Source organism: Anopheles coustani, chromosome 3 (assembly GCF_943734705.1).
Source record: "Anopheles coustani chromosome 3, idAnoCousDA_361_x.2, whole genome shotgun sequence".
NCBI classification, from domain to species: Eukaryota; Metazoa; Arthropoda; class Insecta; order Diptera; family Culicidae; genus Anopheles; species Anopheles coustani.
Genome location: NC_071288.1, coordinates 82,970,942 through 82,986,665, shown reverse-complemented (window position 1 = coordinate 82,986,665; position 15,724 = coordinate 82,970,942). Strand labels below are relative to the sequence as shown.

At 43.3% G+C, this 15,724-nt stretch overlaps 1 protein-coding gene across 1 annotated transcript in view; it reads left to right on the top strand.

Moving 5' to 3' along the window:
* Positions 1-15,724, top strand: part of LOC131267760 (protein O-mannosyl-transferase TMTC1-like) — a 63,796-nt gene that overhangs the window by 28,813 nt on the left and 19,259 nt on the right. Inside the window, exons 4-6 of the mRNA XM_058270716.1 lie at positions 799-872; positions 7,787-8,107; positions 8,186-8,375. Of these exons, the coding sequence (XP_058126699.1) occupies positions 799-872; positions 7,787-8,107; positions 8,186-8,375 (585 nt within the window). The remainder of the gene's footprint in view (positions 1-798; positions 873-7,786; positions 8,108-8,185; positions 8,376-15,724) is intronic.

Sequence of the window (15,724 nt, the reverse complement as noted above, 5' to 3'; positions counted from 1 at the left end):
TCCAGCGAAAGCTCGCCTTCAAATGGTTTGGTTTTCATTATGATAGAAAATTGAATCAGTTGGGTTTACTTTGAAAAGGCCCTTCCGTTACTTTGAAAAGGATTGATGATCAAATTAATTCAAATTTAATTCAAAATAATAGAAATGAACAATTCGTTTGAATGGAACGATTTTATATCTCAAACAATCTATTCATTTACAATCCTTTAATAGTTACGTATCTGGAGAAATTGGAGGTCGTTTGTTACATCTCCTAGTACACAATTTTCCATTATTCAGAAATGCGCTTAGTGGATTTGAAACTCAATGTTATGTTTCTCTTATATTTATTATTACCATATTATTTTGTTATTGTTTCTTGGACTCTTCGAATTAAATGCTTTTGTTATTATTTCGCGCTGTAAATCGCTTAGTGGAACCTGTTTCCAAGATGGTACCGGGCACACGCCGCTCGGCTTGAGAAAACTTTTGTTCGGACTTTCTTAAAGTTTCAACCGGGTGTTGTTTCACTTTCTGCCCTTTGTCTTCCGCCCCCTGGACAGAGCGTTGTACAAAACCAATTTCGTTTTATGATCACGGCCGGTGCTGAAGCGAACGCACGATGTTCTAATCATGCCCGGAGCAAATCTCAAATTTTATGTCTTAACATTTTGGGCCCTGTTTCGGGTGTGGGCAAGGTCCTCCTGAACCCCCCTCCTCCGTACCCTCCCCTAGCATCTTCCGTTGCTCTCCACTCGCACACCTCCGATTGCTTTCGTTTCTAACCATCTCCGTGTTTCGGTCTCTTCGCTCTTGCAGGTGACGGGCATCGTGGGACGTGCCGATGTGCTGGCGTGTATATTCTTCCTAATTTCGCTGCTGGTCTACCACGGGTAAGTACGGGCCGGATGGCCTCCAGCTTATGACAAGGCGTCTGACTCCGCTGGCCCCCGCAGTTGCTCGGAGTAGTGAAGTGAGACTTCCAATTTTTTGTTTTGTTTTTGGTTATGGTGACCTCCGAAGAAAACGCTCTGCGTGAACTCGTGCTGTCATGGGATAACACAACTTCACTCCATCGAAAGTCAAGAACTGGAGCTCAACCGAAAGCCTAACACGTCCGTCAGTCTTAGGAACGAAATCATAAACGTTCAATTTACGGAACGATTCTCCGAGGGAAACTTTCCTACATTCCTCGGTTTTCCTTTTCGTTACCCTCCCATCTTGCACATCCCCCCGAGTGCGAGGTGGAAACAAGTTTTTGTCCAGTTTTACTGCCTGTGCTGAGCATAATCCGGCACGCGATCACACCCTCCGCGCCACTCCACGGTTCCTGCGGAACACCGCTAGCAAAGAGGTTAGGGCATTTATGCTCCAAGCCGGCTGACCATTACTTGCCCTACAACTAGACCACGATGATGTGCTGACAGCGTTTTTCTGAGCGATTTTTATTTTAGCAAAAACTTGTTTTTACCACTATATTAGCACACGTCTTGCTCGTGCAGGGAGCGGAAAAGGAAGGGAAGGTTGGGAAAATAGAGGAAACCCACCAAGAAAATAAAATCTTCTCCCTTGAAGTGGATTCAAGGGAGCATGGGGAGCGCTGGTGTTCGGATGGATTAATATAAAAACCTACACTAGATCTAGTGCGAAAAATGCTCTTTCATCGCGCTTCTTTTGCTGACTGAAGCCACAGAATGTTAATCTGACCATGCATGTAAGAACCGATGAGATAATCTGGTAAATTTGAGTTAATAACAGGGTGTCATACTACTTTCAACAACTCCCACCATAAAGATTACACATCGTCGCTAAGTTGTTTGAAATGTGGATTTCAAATGTTTGGATGACGTTAGAAAACTTTGGGAATTTATAGAATTTTGGAAAGTTTGTTTTCGACGTGGTATTTTTCGTAAGTCTTTTATATGTTTCTTGTAACCAAAACCAAATTCAATTCATTAACATAAATAACAAACTTAAAGGTTTATAATTTTCATATTTTACTTGGATGGTTTCTTATCTTCATCTCAAAGATGATATCAAATGTGAATATACTTTATAAAATTGTATATTGATTTTCAATTCTTTTGCTTCGATTTTTTTTCCTTTTGCTAATAGAACTAACGGAGGCTAGTTGAGAATACATAACTCCTAAACTACCCTGAATGGAATGTTAACATCATCATCGTTCCGCTAGCTCGGTGTAAAGCAAAAATGGTCGAAATTGAGTTTTTTTCAGCTCTTATCTGTTCAAAACCGCTGATGAGGATCTAGAAAAAAAGTGTGCGCTAGAAAGATAGTATGTTGAGCAACATTTCAAAAATAAAATCATATGTTTGCCATGTTTGAGGGTCCGCGACAGCCGAGCGGTAGCGCCGGTTAGAAAATCGGCTTATGAGCGCCGGGGCTCACCACCTCGACGGCGTGAGTTCGAATCCCAACCGAGACCGGGCCCTCCCCTGTATGAGAAGACTGACTATCCACGTACAACAGGGAAACAAGTCTCGTAAGCCCTTAACGGGCAGGCATGACCAAGAGGTCGTTACGACAACCTATAGAAAATGTTAAAATCCACATTTTGAAAAACAATTTGTGACGTTATTTGTTTTCTAAAAATTATCAAATTATTTTTCAAAGGTAGCCTAATTTATAAAAATTTTAGCGTACAGCGTTTTTTCTGAATTTACATGATACATTTTGAAAGAATAAAAGTTGAAAAGGATGAAAATTCGATTCACATCGATCTTTTTTGCTTTACACCGAGCTAGCGGAATGGTGAAGTGGTACATCACAAATTATAAAAAAAAACCGAAAGATAGTCAACAAATATACTAAAAAGTAACAGTTTATGGATTTGAAAAATCTTCAAAAATAGTGAAGTTATACCGTTTTAAAAATAGGGGTCAAAATTACCCCTAAAAAGCATTCGGGCAAGTTTCCAAAGCAATGTATTCTAGTGCTAATGAGTACAATATGTACCAAACAAATAGATGTTTATATGAATAAGTTCTGAATACTTTTCAAGCATACCTTTTATCAACCCTACAGCCTGAAATCGGTTGACGTGCTACGAAGGCGCAAATAGAGGCTGAGGTTAGAAAACGTTTCCATTCCCATCAACCTTTCAGCACAATTTTCTCCCGTTTCTGTGTGGAAAAATTAATTTGAGTCACAAATACGAGGAAGGACCAATTCATACGCATTTAGCATAATTGCTCAATCGTTACCATTATTTTGCAAATGTCCTTTTTCCACTCCGCTCAGTATAAAAGCTTGAACAGTTTTGAAAAGAAAAACTGGGCTCCTCCTTCCATCGCCTAAAGACCCTTTCCCCATCCCGATTCTTTGATCTAAATCGTTCTGACGAAACGTTTCGAGTTCGTTTCTAGCAACGAATTAGAGTGCCAAATCATTTTTCCATTCACTTTAATTGTGTACCACCCAGTTTCCTAACATCGCCTCAACCGCTACCATTTCCTGAAGTTTGCCCACGAGGGATTTGGTAGCTGGAGTTAGCGTAGAAGCAAACTTTTGCTGATAGGTCATCATAATTCGAGCAATTAGTGTGTTTGACCGAACGAATTGCACACTCAACCAACTCGTTTCGTGTGCGCAGCCTGTGCCTTCGAGGCAGGAACGAGAAACGTCAAGCCACACTCACTCAGCCCATCGGATGAATTATTCACGAGGGTAGAAAAGTCGGCATTTTAATTTCTTCTCCGAAACTCGGCCCGGAAAAAGGGTAGGAGGTCTATTGCAAAAGGAATACTTTTACGGTTTCATTTACGACAACCCTTTCGCACAAACCCGGGCTTGTGAAATTTCGCCATTCGAGATTGCAGGTGTTGACCTTTTGGCAATCCGTATTTCTTACGGTTTTCGAAGACGCTCCCCAAGCCGTGCGCTCTAATTAAAACGAACAACGATGACTTTGCGGTGGCTGCTCGGTGCTGACGGGCGCACGAAAAACAAGTCAAGCCGGCATGCAAAAGACAAACCCCGGCCCCAAACTAGGGCTTCCCGGGGGAAAACAATTGGCAAAACACCAGCTGTGTTGCCATCTCCGGTTGGAGTGGGACTTCTTTTAATGCTCAAACATAAACCTTTACTGTCCGCCCCATTCGCTGGAACGGTCCCCCCGAGCAGAAGGAATCGCTTTCCCGGAGTGGAGTGCATCTTTCTCTTCATGCGTTTTTTTGTTCTGTCTCTTTAAACAGGGAAGTTTCACGGTTTTTACAGCATGACCGAGTTTGTTCAGTTGGTTTCGTTTTTACAACAGCTGGATGGATGGTCTGGCACGGATCGAAAGAGGAAAGAAAAGTATAACAAGTATTAGGCAAGTACAAGTTGATTGCATGGTGCACCCAAGCACGGAGTGGAGTGTTTTAAGAAAATGAAAGGAGAAGTGCGCGCGTCGGTGAAAAGTTGCATCGAACTGCAGTTTCTTTGACGCTGACAGTTCTGAACCCCCAGCACACCGAAACATTAAATGTAGAAGATGGCAGATGGGAAATGGTGCATCAGGGGGGCGAGGGTGGGCAACACAAGTTTGCATTACTGGCTTCGTTTCAGTTTTTCTTGTTTTCTGCACATTGTTGCCCTCCATCATTCTCGGGGGAAGCCACTCAGCTCGTGGGGGTGAAATTTTTCAGCACTGAATTTTCAAACCCCCAACCTCCATGTCCTTTGTCCACGATTCGCTTCACCATGGTGAAAGCTTGTGTCGATGGAACGGTTTCCCTGTCGTCTTGTTGGCAAATGCAGCGCGACGCGAATGAGAGCTACTTGCCAAAGAAATGACAATGCACTAACTTCAACCCGACCCGACCTGGGGTTGGGGCCAGGCAACAACAAAAATATGGGGGGAAAACTCATTGCAAAGCGAACGAAACGAAAGACAAAAACCCCCTGGCCTCGTGGGGGAGGGGGGGGGGGAGACTTTAGGGAGCGGTGTTTCGGGCAACGAAAGCCGCTTTTTCGCGGATTACAAGTTGCCCCAGCTCGCAAAGTCCTGCCGTCTCGTTAGTTTAATTTTTGCTGTGGCTTTACTTAAGGGTTTACTTCCATTATTCGACCCCCGGCTTTTTTTTGTTATGGAACAATGAACAGATGCAGATGCATAATCTTTGTATTCCACCATCGTAAAATGAATGACTATTTTGCAGATCATTTTAAGAGTTTCCCTCATCATCATTAGTGCATCATACCAACGAAATGGAGTTGGAAAAAATATTCCAGTTAATTAAATAATTGCCATTAAAACCATGCATCCGTAACAAATCATTAAACCGCTCTTCAGTAAGGCACTGTAATGGATCATTAACAATTCAGTACTAATACAGACGTAAAGAGTTATAATTAGTAGGACAATCACTCAACAATTACAAACGAGAGTTTTTATTCGAACGTTGTTGGATGTTGTATCTCTTAATAGGACGCGATGAACAATGATGTCATTATTTAATTTGTGGTCTCATTTCGAATATACAATACGTGTCACTTAATCGAACACCTGATCATACCTGATTTTAATTTTTTTTTGTATTCGGTTCATGTTCACAAATTTGTTCAAATTTGTCATTAGAGGCTTCCGTTACTCGAGGGTTGACTATAACAACAAGGCTACCCACTATACAATCTATCCATTTTCTGTAAGATCACCTGGATTTTCACGACTTTCAATGAGAATATTAATAAATTAGCTCGCCCTCGATCACTTTTTGGTAAAAACCTGCCAAATTTTCATAAACAAATACAGAAATTGATTGTTTATCATAGCTTACCAATACTAATAAGATAAAACCGTAAAAGTCCATTCAATGATTGCCCAGATGCTATAAGACCAGTAGCGCATTTGATGAAATAAAAACCACTGATGATATACTCGTGATAATCGTGATTTTAATGAAGAAAACCTAGGAATGGAGCCGGTTAAAGCATAAATTGTGTCATTTTGAGTGAGAAATGTTGGAATACGAAAGAAAATCTGTCCATCTTGTCGATACATTCAGGTCGATCTTAATTATTTTGCAACATCCCTATAGGGGCTGGTAAAACTGCAAAAACATTTCATAAATTACATGTTTGCATTTAAAACAAAAGTATTTTAAACATTACTTTCAAAAAAGTTGCCTAGACTTTCCTTTAATCGATGAAAAAGAAGTACATGACATTAGTTGGACGTTTTTTGAGCAAGGATCTTTCAAATTTTAATCAAACGTCCTTACAAAAACTAAGCAAAAATGAACCATAGGTCGATACTGGGACAAAAACTCTGACAAGAAACTACTTGAAGTTGATCAAAGCAATTGGGCTAAGCTGGGAATCGATATAATTCATTTTCATTGATCATTTATTACATTGGTGAACATTGCCAAAAAGCTGATAAGTGAGTTGCGCTAGAATAATGATGCCTGATTCATATACAATATTGCAAATATTATTTTTGCTCATTCAAACATTTATTTGAGTTGGTACAAATAGTTTGAATGACTACTGACGAGGTCTGAGGGAAGAATAAAATTAATTTTCCAATAAAAGCCTTGAGTGACATTCATGCATAACGTATGCTGCTGTTATTAAAATGTCATTCTCGACCTGGTCATTATATTATCTGAGATGACTAGCAGAGATTGTATTTATGTATTAAAAATACGTGTGCTACCATTTATTAAGCAATTTTGAAAAAAAAAACTTTTATTCGAACAACTTATGTATACCAGGGCAGCAAACAAACGTGAATTTATTCTATTGTTCAGTCCTAAGTTGGGTCACAATGCATTGGGGATATAAAATTATCTGTACTTATTAAAAGGAAGATGGTATGCAACGCCAGTCGAGCTAGTACAGCGCATTCTGACACGTTGGTCAACCTTTGAACCATCTTTGCTAGTTAACTCCAATCCATATATGCTAAATTGAACTATTCAGATGATTAAACTGTTTGATATTTACAATTATCAAACTCTAAAATTTATTTTGCCTCCACATCAGTTTCGGACAATGCCGTGTAAATCCATTTGTTTTTATGTTGTCTTATAGCAGCTGGACAATCATTAAAGGGCACTTCCAACGTTTTATCGTATTATTTTTGATACGCCATCAATTTATGTATTGATTATAGCAAATTAGGCAGTTTTTAACTAAAACAATCTCGAAAACGAGCTAATCTACTACATATTTTAGCTTTTTTTTATGTATGGAGTTCGATGTACACTAAAAACTCGACCAATACTGAACCGTCACTTCTGAAACTTTTCACACATTAAGTTTAAGTACTGCAGATGTTGTTGAAGGTTTGTTTGATCACTATTTTTGATTAAATTATCTATATTTTACAATTTAAACTCAGTTTTACTAACACAAACAAAACAAGCATGTAAACAAATGTCAAGGTGTATCCAACATAGCTACCCTAAGGTTTATACACGGGGAAATTCATGAAATTTCATACATTTAAATATGCCGTTATTTTAACTAATAAATTAATTCAAACTTTCAAGTAAAGAGTAAACCCATAAATCTTTTCTCAACCTTTTCTTCACCGAGCAACGCCGGGGCGTCAAGCTAGTTTATCAATATTTTCACTGAAAATCGTGAAAATGAAGCTGGACAGAGTGTAGATACACATTATATCACAGTGTTGTTCATTTTCACTGTTGTTTACATTTATGGTTTAACATTTTAAACACTTCTCCGATGTTGCCGTGACACTTTGCTTCATTAAATAATGATGCTAATGGTTGTGTGTGTCCATCACAAGTGACGAGTGGCAAGTTTTACTACGTAACAATGCTTTGGTTTCTTGCAGACGCTGCCATGAGCCGGACATGAACTCGCTCTGGCTCAGCATCGTGCTCGGTGGCTTGAGCATGCTGGCCAAGGAGACGGGCATCACCGTGTTTCTGCTGAACGTCGCCTACGACACCTACCGGAACTGGCCGGCCCTGAAGCGCGCCATCCTCGAGATGCGCTGGAGCGAGGAGACACACCAGTTCGGGCGGCGCGTGTCCCGAGTGCTGCTTTCGATGGGCGTCCTGTTGGCCGTGCGGCTAGCGCTGCTGCAGGGCTCACTGCCCAAGTTTTCCCAGCAGGACAACCCGACCGCCTTCCATCCGAACCTGTACGTCCGGTAAGGTCCCCAAGTCGTCGGCTGTCGCCCGTTTCCGATGTACGATGCTAATCTCTCCGTTTTCGCCCACTTCGACAGCCTGCTCACCTTCTGCTATCTGGCCGCGTTTAACTGGTGGCTGCTGCTGTGTCCCTCCACCCTCAGCCACGACTGGCAGATGGGCTCGATCCCGCTCGTCACGACACTCAGCGACCCCCGCAACCTGCTCACGTTCGCGGCGTTCTGCGCCGCCCTGCTCTTCACCTACCGTGGTCTGATGGATTGCGAGGTAATTAAAATATCAATTATTTATTGTACTTTTCCGGCTCTCATCTATTTTTCCCGGGCTTTGCCGTCGAGCTTCGATCGACGAGCGCAACCATTTCTCGTACCGGTGGCGATGTTTCAGTTTTAGAACACGATGGAATCCTCCCTCTCCCCCCCTTCCACCTTCGGGAAAAATGTTCGATTTACGATGGCACCGTTTTGGATACTTTCCATCGACTCACAGTTTCGTGGCGTGTAGTGTCATATTTCCATCCTTTCTATCGATTGGATGTAGTTTTTTGCTTTGTTTTTGTCCACCCCCTCGTGTGTCGTCTCTATGTGAAGGGAGAAATGTTATGACCATCCCGTGCAATAACTCGTTCCCGCAATGATTTATATTGCACGTTCGAACGAGGAAAAGATTGCATATTTGCCCACGGTTTCCGATGCGTTTGCCTCGGTTTCCTCGCCACGCTGCGCCCACTTTCCAACTGCCTATCCGTTGCGCCGGAACCGATTGCAATCAACTGTGCAAATATTGTATCGTGTGCGGAACACTCGTTCGAGCTGCGCTTTGGTTTTCGACGAATCGGCAAACTCGTCTCGCGATGGATGACATAGCACAAAAAACACCCCCTCCGGATGACTATCCGTCTAAATTGGATGGATCCGTGGCTGGAAAGCAGGGAAAAACGAAAGCCAAAACCATTCTTCAGGGAACTGTGGAGTGTTTTTTCTCCTCCCTGCGTTCGGATGCCGAAAAGGAAAGCTTTCCGATCGATGATGATTGATGTAATGCATCGAATATTTATTGAAACGCTGCAAGCTGCTTATTGACGTTAATTGGCCGCTTGGTAGAACGATGGTGGAAATTCGTCGATTGATTCGCCGATCGTCATCATGTTCGTATCTATCTGTTTTTGTAACCCTCCAACCCAAATCCTCCCTCTCTTGCCAGCTTTTTCATTCTTTTATGAGCACTTGCAGTTCGTCGTTCCAAACGATTCAATATATCTATCTGATCGTCACCGCATGTTTTCCATTTTGCGACTGTTCTGCTTGTTTTACAATTCTCCCCGGTTTTTTTTTACTATTTCAATACCAGATGGTATCGCTGATGGGTGGATTTATTCAAACGATGCACATGCGCGTAGAATAGTTAGCAAATTAATTAAGCGCCTCTGGAAAAGTGGTCGCGGATTATCATCCTAACGATGGGAAAATAAAACTCCTCTGGGGTGGATGGAAAGTGATTTATTATAATTGTTTCCTTCAAACCAATTTGTCTCCACCGTACGTGACTTAGTTTCTATACTTGTTTTAGCACTGTACTAAATATATTTCAAATAATAATCAACTTCCTTGGTCTGAATAAACTGGTGAACTTTGTATTCTAGTAATTCTCCTCATTAATATCTATAATACGTACAACATACTGTTTGATAGTGCTTTAAACTATGTTTTACTGTGCTCCTAAACCATATTCACCTAATTTTAACTCTTTTGTGCTGGAATGTTTGTCCAAACATTGTTACCACTATGGAACCTTTTGTAAACCTCGTCTTTTTAAATAAAACATTTAAATTTCGTCACAAGATACCCTCCTATTGACCTTGTTTACGCATTTTCTGCAAAGACGCACCACAGAATCTTGCCGCTAACTCCTAACAAACGATAACACCACTTGGTGTCGAAGGACGCTGACACGCATACATTTCGATGCGGGTATTGTGACAATCTCCGCCGATTCTGCCAATCAAGGATAACGATGGCGTGTCACTTTAGGTGCCCAATGTTCATTATTCACCCCGGCAAGGCAACAAGAAGTGGCACCGGAGGGGCTGATCGAATAAAAACGAAAGCAGAATAATCAATAACAAGATGGATTTTTTTTATTGCGAGAAAGAGAAATCACTGGCAATAAACGTATTGGTGAGAATGAAAGATTGGTGAAATGTCCTTACGAAATGCTAGATTCAAAAATAAACAAAATTTCCGGCCAACGGGAGAAGGACACCATGTTGAGTGTCGGGGATATTTTTGTACTTCACCATAACGTTTCGGCAGGAAATGGCGGGAGTCTTTTCACTGACTACGTTTCACTGGGCCTTAGATTGATTCTGTTCTCACCATTGTAGGACCGAGGCCTTACCAGATTCAATTCCATCCCGTCCGTTGAAGATGGAGTGGGAAACAGGCAAAAAAAAATGTGTGCATGATAAGATTCCGTTTCGCAGGAACCTCGCAGTGTGCAAGCATCCCGTGACTCAATACAGTCAATCTCGGCGCCCACCCCGCACAGCTCATTAGAACAAATGGGCTTCATTTCCCAATCACTCATTCTTAATTTTGTCCGGCCTGAAGCCGCCGTTCCGCAACGGCTCACACCAAATGATCCACCATCAGTGGATCCTTCGTCAGGAGTATTCGATACGGCTTGGAACCGGAAGCGGCACGAACATCTTCAGTGTGCTTCTGTAGAATCCACACGAAGCCGCGCAGAAGACGAAGTGGAGTAGGAAAATCCAAAATAAAATAAAGACCTTGATGATGTAAGTGATGCCGGCACTTCCGGTACCGTTGATTTATCTCTCGTTTAGGCAGAGATTTTTCTTCCGACCGCCTTTGCGCACGCTATTTCCTAGCCGATGTATTCTGGTTCATCTAATTTCCTCGATCCCAAGCACTCGGTGAAGTAGCGAATAACATCATCACCCAAGCCCGTCGCCTTCACGGGTTTCTCCCCCGTGCGTGGCATCGCAGCCATTATCCATGGCTGCGCCGGATACCACTTCACAGGGAACCGACCGACCTCAAACCCACAACCGAGCGCACTCTTACGCGTACGTCGACACCTTCCGATCAACATCAGCCCCGTCCGTCCTGTAGTTAACCAATATTGCGAGGGCTCCATTCGATTTAGCTTTCGTAAGCGATCTACCGCTGCAGGAAAAAAAAACATCTACTAAAGGCGGTTGCAAGGTAACCAGAACCACATCATATTATTCTGTTTTAATGCCTCCGTCAGAAAACATCAGTTTCAGGCCTGCTACCTCATTACAGGCAGAACCGGGGAAGGGGAATGTACAAACCGTCGATATATTGAAAGAGGCTCAGAATGGCGTTTCACTAACATACTAAGTTACCAGGAGGCACAGTGAGAACAAAGCATAGGTTTTATGGTAAAAACCAAATTGCTGCCATCAATTATTAAGAAATTTTATGTCCTCCTGTTGGCTATCAGTTGGTAATCAGTGCATGTAAATATGAAAATATTGCAACTAAAACTGATTTCACTTTACAAATTCCGTCAATGTTTGTTTGGTATTAATTGTCAATTTGTATTTGTTATTCGTATACTTGGAAGATTTTATTCCATGAATGCTTTATGGTTCCTTAACTTTGTGTTGTTGTTACGATGATATGCTAGAACAGCTCTCCACTTCAATGATGGAAACTTTTAGGATTTATGAAAAGGTTTATATTTTAGGTTTAAGTTATTTTATGGACCGAATTGTTGACTATCGCTGGATCTATTTTGATGTGATTTTTCGGTGCTGTTTTGGCACATTTTGGATTGACTATTGCATGTAGTTCCTGTGATTGATGCATGCATAATGTTTGGTAGGTTTATTAGACAATTTTGTTTTGGGCCAAGAGTATGTGCTGTAAAAATGTCTCAAATTGCAAAATTATAAAAATTGGCTCTAAAATAAATCCCATGAGATTTTAAAATATGGCCATTCGTCTGTTCAAACGCATAGTGATTATTCGCTTGTTAGAACCTGCGTCAGATCAGTAGAGTTTCGTATTTTCTATCGCTATACCTCCGTCTATGTGCTGTTCGTCAAAGTCCTCCGCCTGCCAGTTCGTTGATGTGTGTGGTGCTGCTCCCGCACGACCGACATATGCGATGATGTGTGCGGCCGGGCCACACTTCACCATTTGCTTGCTTTTATGTGTTATCAATCAATCAAGAACAACCTCTCGCTCCGTATGCTCCACACCGAGGGCAGTGCGGCCGACGACGACGACGACGACAACGAGTGCTCGGAGTATGTGCTATACCCAGCACTACCTCACTTGCACACCCAACCCCATGGTTGTTAGTATTGTTATTTGCGGCTGTTGATTGATGGGTCGCAGCATCGGCTGGCGGGTCAAAGGGTAAAAGGGCGGGCCACAAACCGACGGGCGGTTGAGCGCGCGGGCGGGCGAGAGGAATGGCGGATCCTTCGACCTTTCGATGTGAAAGAATTGCTCCGACGAAACGGTAGCAGCATCACCCGACCCGATGTGCTCGGAGAGATCGAACAGACTGCCAAACAGCTGGAATGTAGCAGTCAGTAAATTGATAAGTGAATTAGATAAATGACGTTTTATGTAACTTTTACTTTCCGCCGGTGGCTTACACTCCAGCCCCAATGTTTCGTCGGAAAACCGTGTTGATGGCTTTCAGCGCGTTAGACGCTGGGAAGTTTGGTGTGCTATAAATTTTGCGACTGCCATTCTCGGCCTTCCGGAGTCGAAGAAGTCTGCCAGCGTTTCCCGGCGTCCACGAACCCTCTTCGGCGCCCGCCATGATTGACAGCACGCCCGGGTTGTATTGGTTTTTCGGGATCGCTGTCGGGGATTACGTCAGCTATAAATTGTTGTTTTCGGAGATCACGGCCGTATGATCGTCGGAATAAACTGTACTGCTTGTCAACGCCGGAGCTTTCCGCCCGACGCCAACGCTCGGATAACCGATACCGACGACTGCAAGAGCGCCGGAATCATGACAGCATAAGATAAATGATGTGCTCTCTCCTTAGATCTTTGGTCATCCGGAACAGATTGTTGTGCGAGTTATGCGAAAGCTTTTGTCGTTTGTTTGAGAAATGTGGGATTTGTTTATGGCGAAAACATTCGCTGCTGCAAGTGGCAGGTGACGTGGACTTTCTACACGCGCGATAGATTGTCGGATTGAGTCATTAGTGTCATTTGAGGCAGAGCTCGTCGGTGCTCTTTTAGGAAGATTGAGCTTACATCATGATTCGCTTGTTGTTACATTTATTTATATTTACAAAGGTAAAAATCCTACTACACCGTCACAGCTTGTATGTTCGGATGTTAGTGTAGACATTTGATTTTGGAAAAATTAAACATATACACACATTTTGTTTGATTTATTCTTCAAGTTTGTTTTTTACATGAGGTCTGACATTGTACTAAACCTCTTTCAATTAAGAACATGTTTCTGGACAATCATCCCCCTCGCAGATGTCACAGATGCTTTGACTGTCTACTTCGTACACCTTTATCGCTTGCAAATCTGGAACAAAACAACATGTCGTTTTACACTACTACTTCCTTACCATGTACAGTATTTTTTCTTACCTATTTCGTAGTAATCATACACGAGTACGTAAGCAGGGCGTTTAAGTGCAACCTTTGCCCGCCTGGTGGCGGTTACGGTGAAGCAGTTTTTCTCTGTTCCCATGTTGTCATAGTACACCACAACGGACGTTCCTCCGAAACGCGTCTCGATATTCTAATTGAAAAGAAACCAGCAAGTAGAGGGATCTATATCTGAAATGGTTTAGATGACCACCTACCCGGATTGGATTCAGTTTGGATGCATTTGTAATAGGACTCCGTTCCACAACGTAACCGCTCGGAAAATTTACCTCCACCAACGCCATATTGGAGAGGGTGTCCGAGAGCCTGGGAATATAGCTGGCACACACGCGTAGATCTAGCTTGTATCCGGAGTTGGACAACGTTTTCTCAAGGTCCAGAGTAAACTGGTTCGAGAGGTTACGACGATCTACGCTGTACGCGTAGGTAAGTTCAAGCAGACCAAAGCCCATTCCCGACACGGAAACCGCAATCCCGGTGATGTCGTCTACAGTTTCCTCGTGGATCATCCGGACGAGATCTTGACTCGAGATACGGAACTCACGATTGTTGTTTGCGAACCGTAGCTGAACCGAGTAGTCATTTCTTGAGGGGGATATTTTTTGCGCCAAACGCGTCAGCGCTCTGAGCCCGACGAAGGTGTCTTGCGTGCGTGGGAAACTACCGGTGACGTAGCGCTGCTGCACCAACCACCGCATGATTTGCGTTCCCTCGATGTACCTTTCCGTCTGCACGAGTGACAGCAGTGCGTATGCGGTGGTCTCGATGCTGCCTGACTTGCGCTCCCAGAACATCTCTGTACCATTTTTTCGGATCGTAGACAACCCGATGAGTTTTTCCAGAAATGCGTTCTTCGTGCTGTGGCCTTGGAGCGTCAGCGCGTACGTCGCTATGGACAAGTCGTATGCATCCTTCGTGGCCTGTAAGTTGCTCGTTAAATACTGGATGCCCTTTTCGATCACCTTGGTGTGCTTACTCGCAGTCTCTGGATGCTCCAGGAACGCACTCAGCACAAACGCCGTTAGTGCTATGCCATTGCGTAAACCACCCTGCATGTCCTTGTGGATGACTTGTCCGATCTCGTCGAACCGTCCGGAGCTGTGCTGCTTCGAAGCGAGCCAGTCGTACGCGTTCGTCACCTTGCTAGCGTCAATCTCGGATATGTACTTCGACGCTGCCTGCAGCGATTTCCCGACGAAGGCAGTAAGGAACACACTTCCACCGCTGTGGCTCCAAACGCCATACGAGCCGTCGCGCTGACGGTACCTCAGTTGATTCTGGTAGCCCTGCCGCAACAATTGGGTTGCTTTATTGATCAGTCGAGTGTCTTTCGAGCCAACCGCGGTGAGGTAATCGAGTACGACAAGGTTGGGCACAAAGCGCACCATTTGCTGCTCCCCGCAGCCACTCGGTACGCTTAGCAGATTCTCCAGATTTGCGGCAACCGGCGCAAGCAGATTTGCTGCAAGAAGACGATACTCATTAGTCCCTCGAAGACATCTTTTTCATTGAGAGGTATTGGTTTTTACATACGAGTAAGAGAAAATTTTATCCGCTTCGAACCAGTATCAGCCTTTTTGTCCTCAGTATGTACCATCGCGTACGTCTTATTCAGGTACAGGTCGTGGGAGAAGAACCGGGACACCATCTTCTGCTGCGTCAAACTCTCCGGTTCTACCCGAATAACACGCTCGATTGTGTCCGTTGCTTGGTCGATGGATGCCTGCACCCGTACCAACATCTCACCAAGTTTCCTGGGTTTCACCAAAAACGACACTGGCGTTCCGGCTTTAGCAAAGGCGTTGATAGTTTTGCTGTAGCTGGTATCTGTGAATGAAAAAGGATATTACGGATAGCATACGTTCCCAAATAAAAGGCGAACCTACCTACCCTTTACTGAGCGGCCAATAAGCTCAGTCTGATTGCCCACATTGTACAGTGTCACGTTGGCTGTAAACGTTGAGGCGTAGT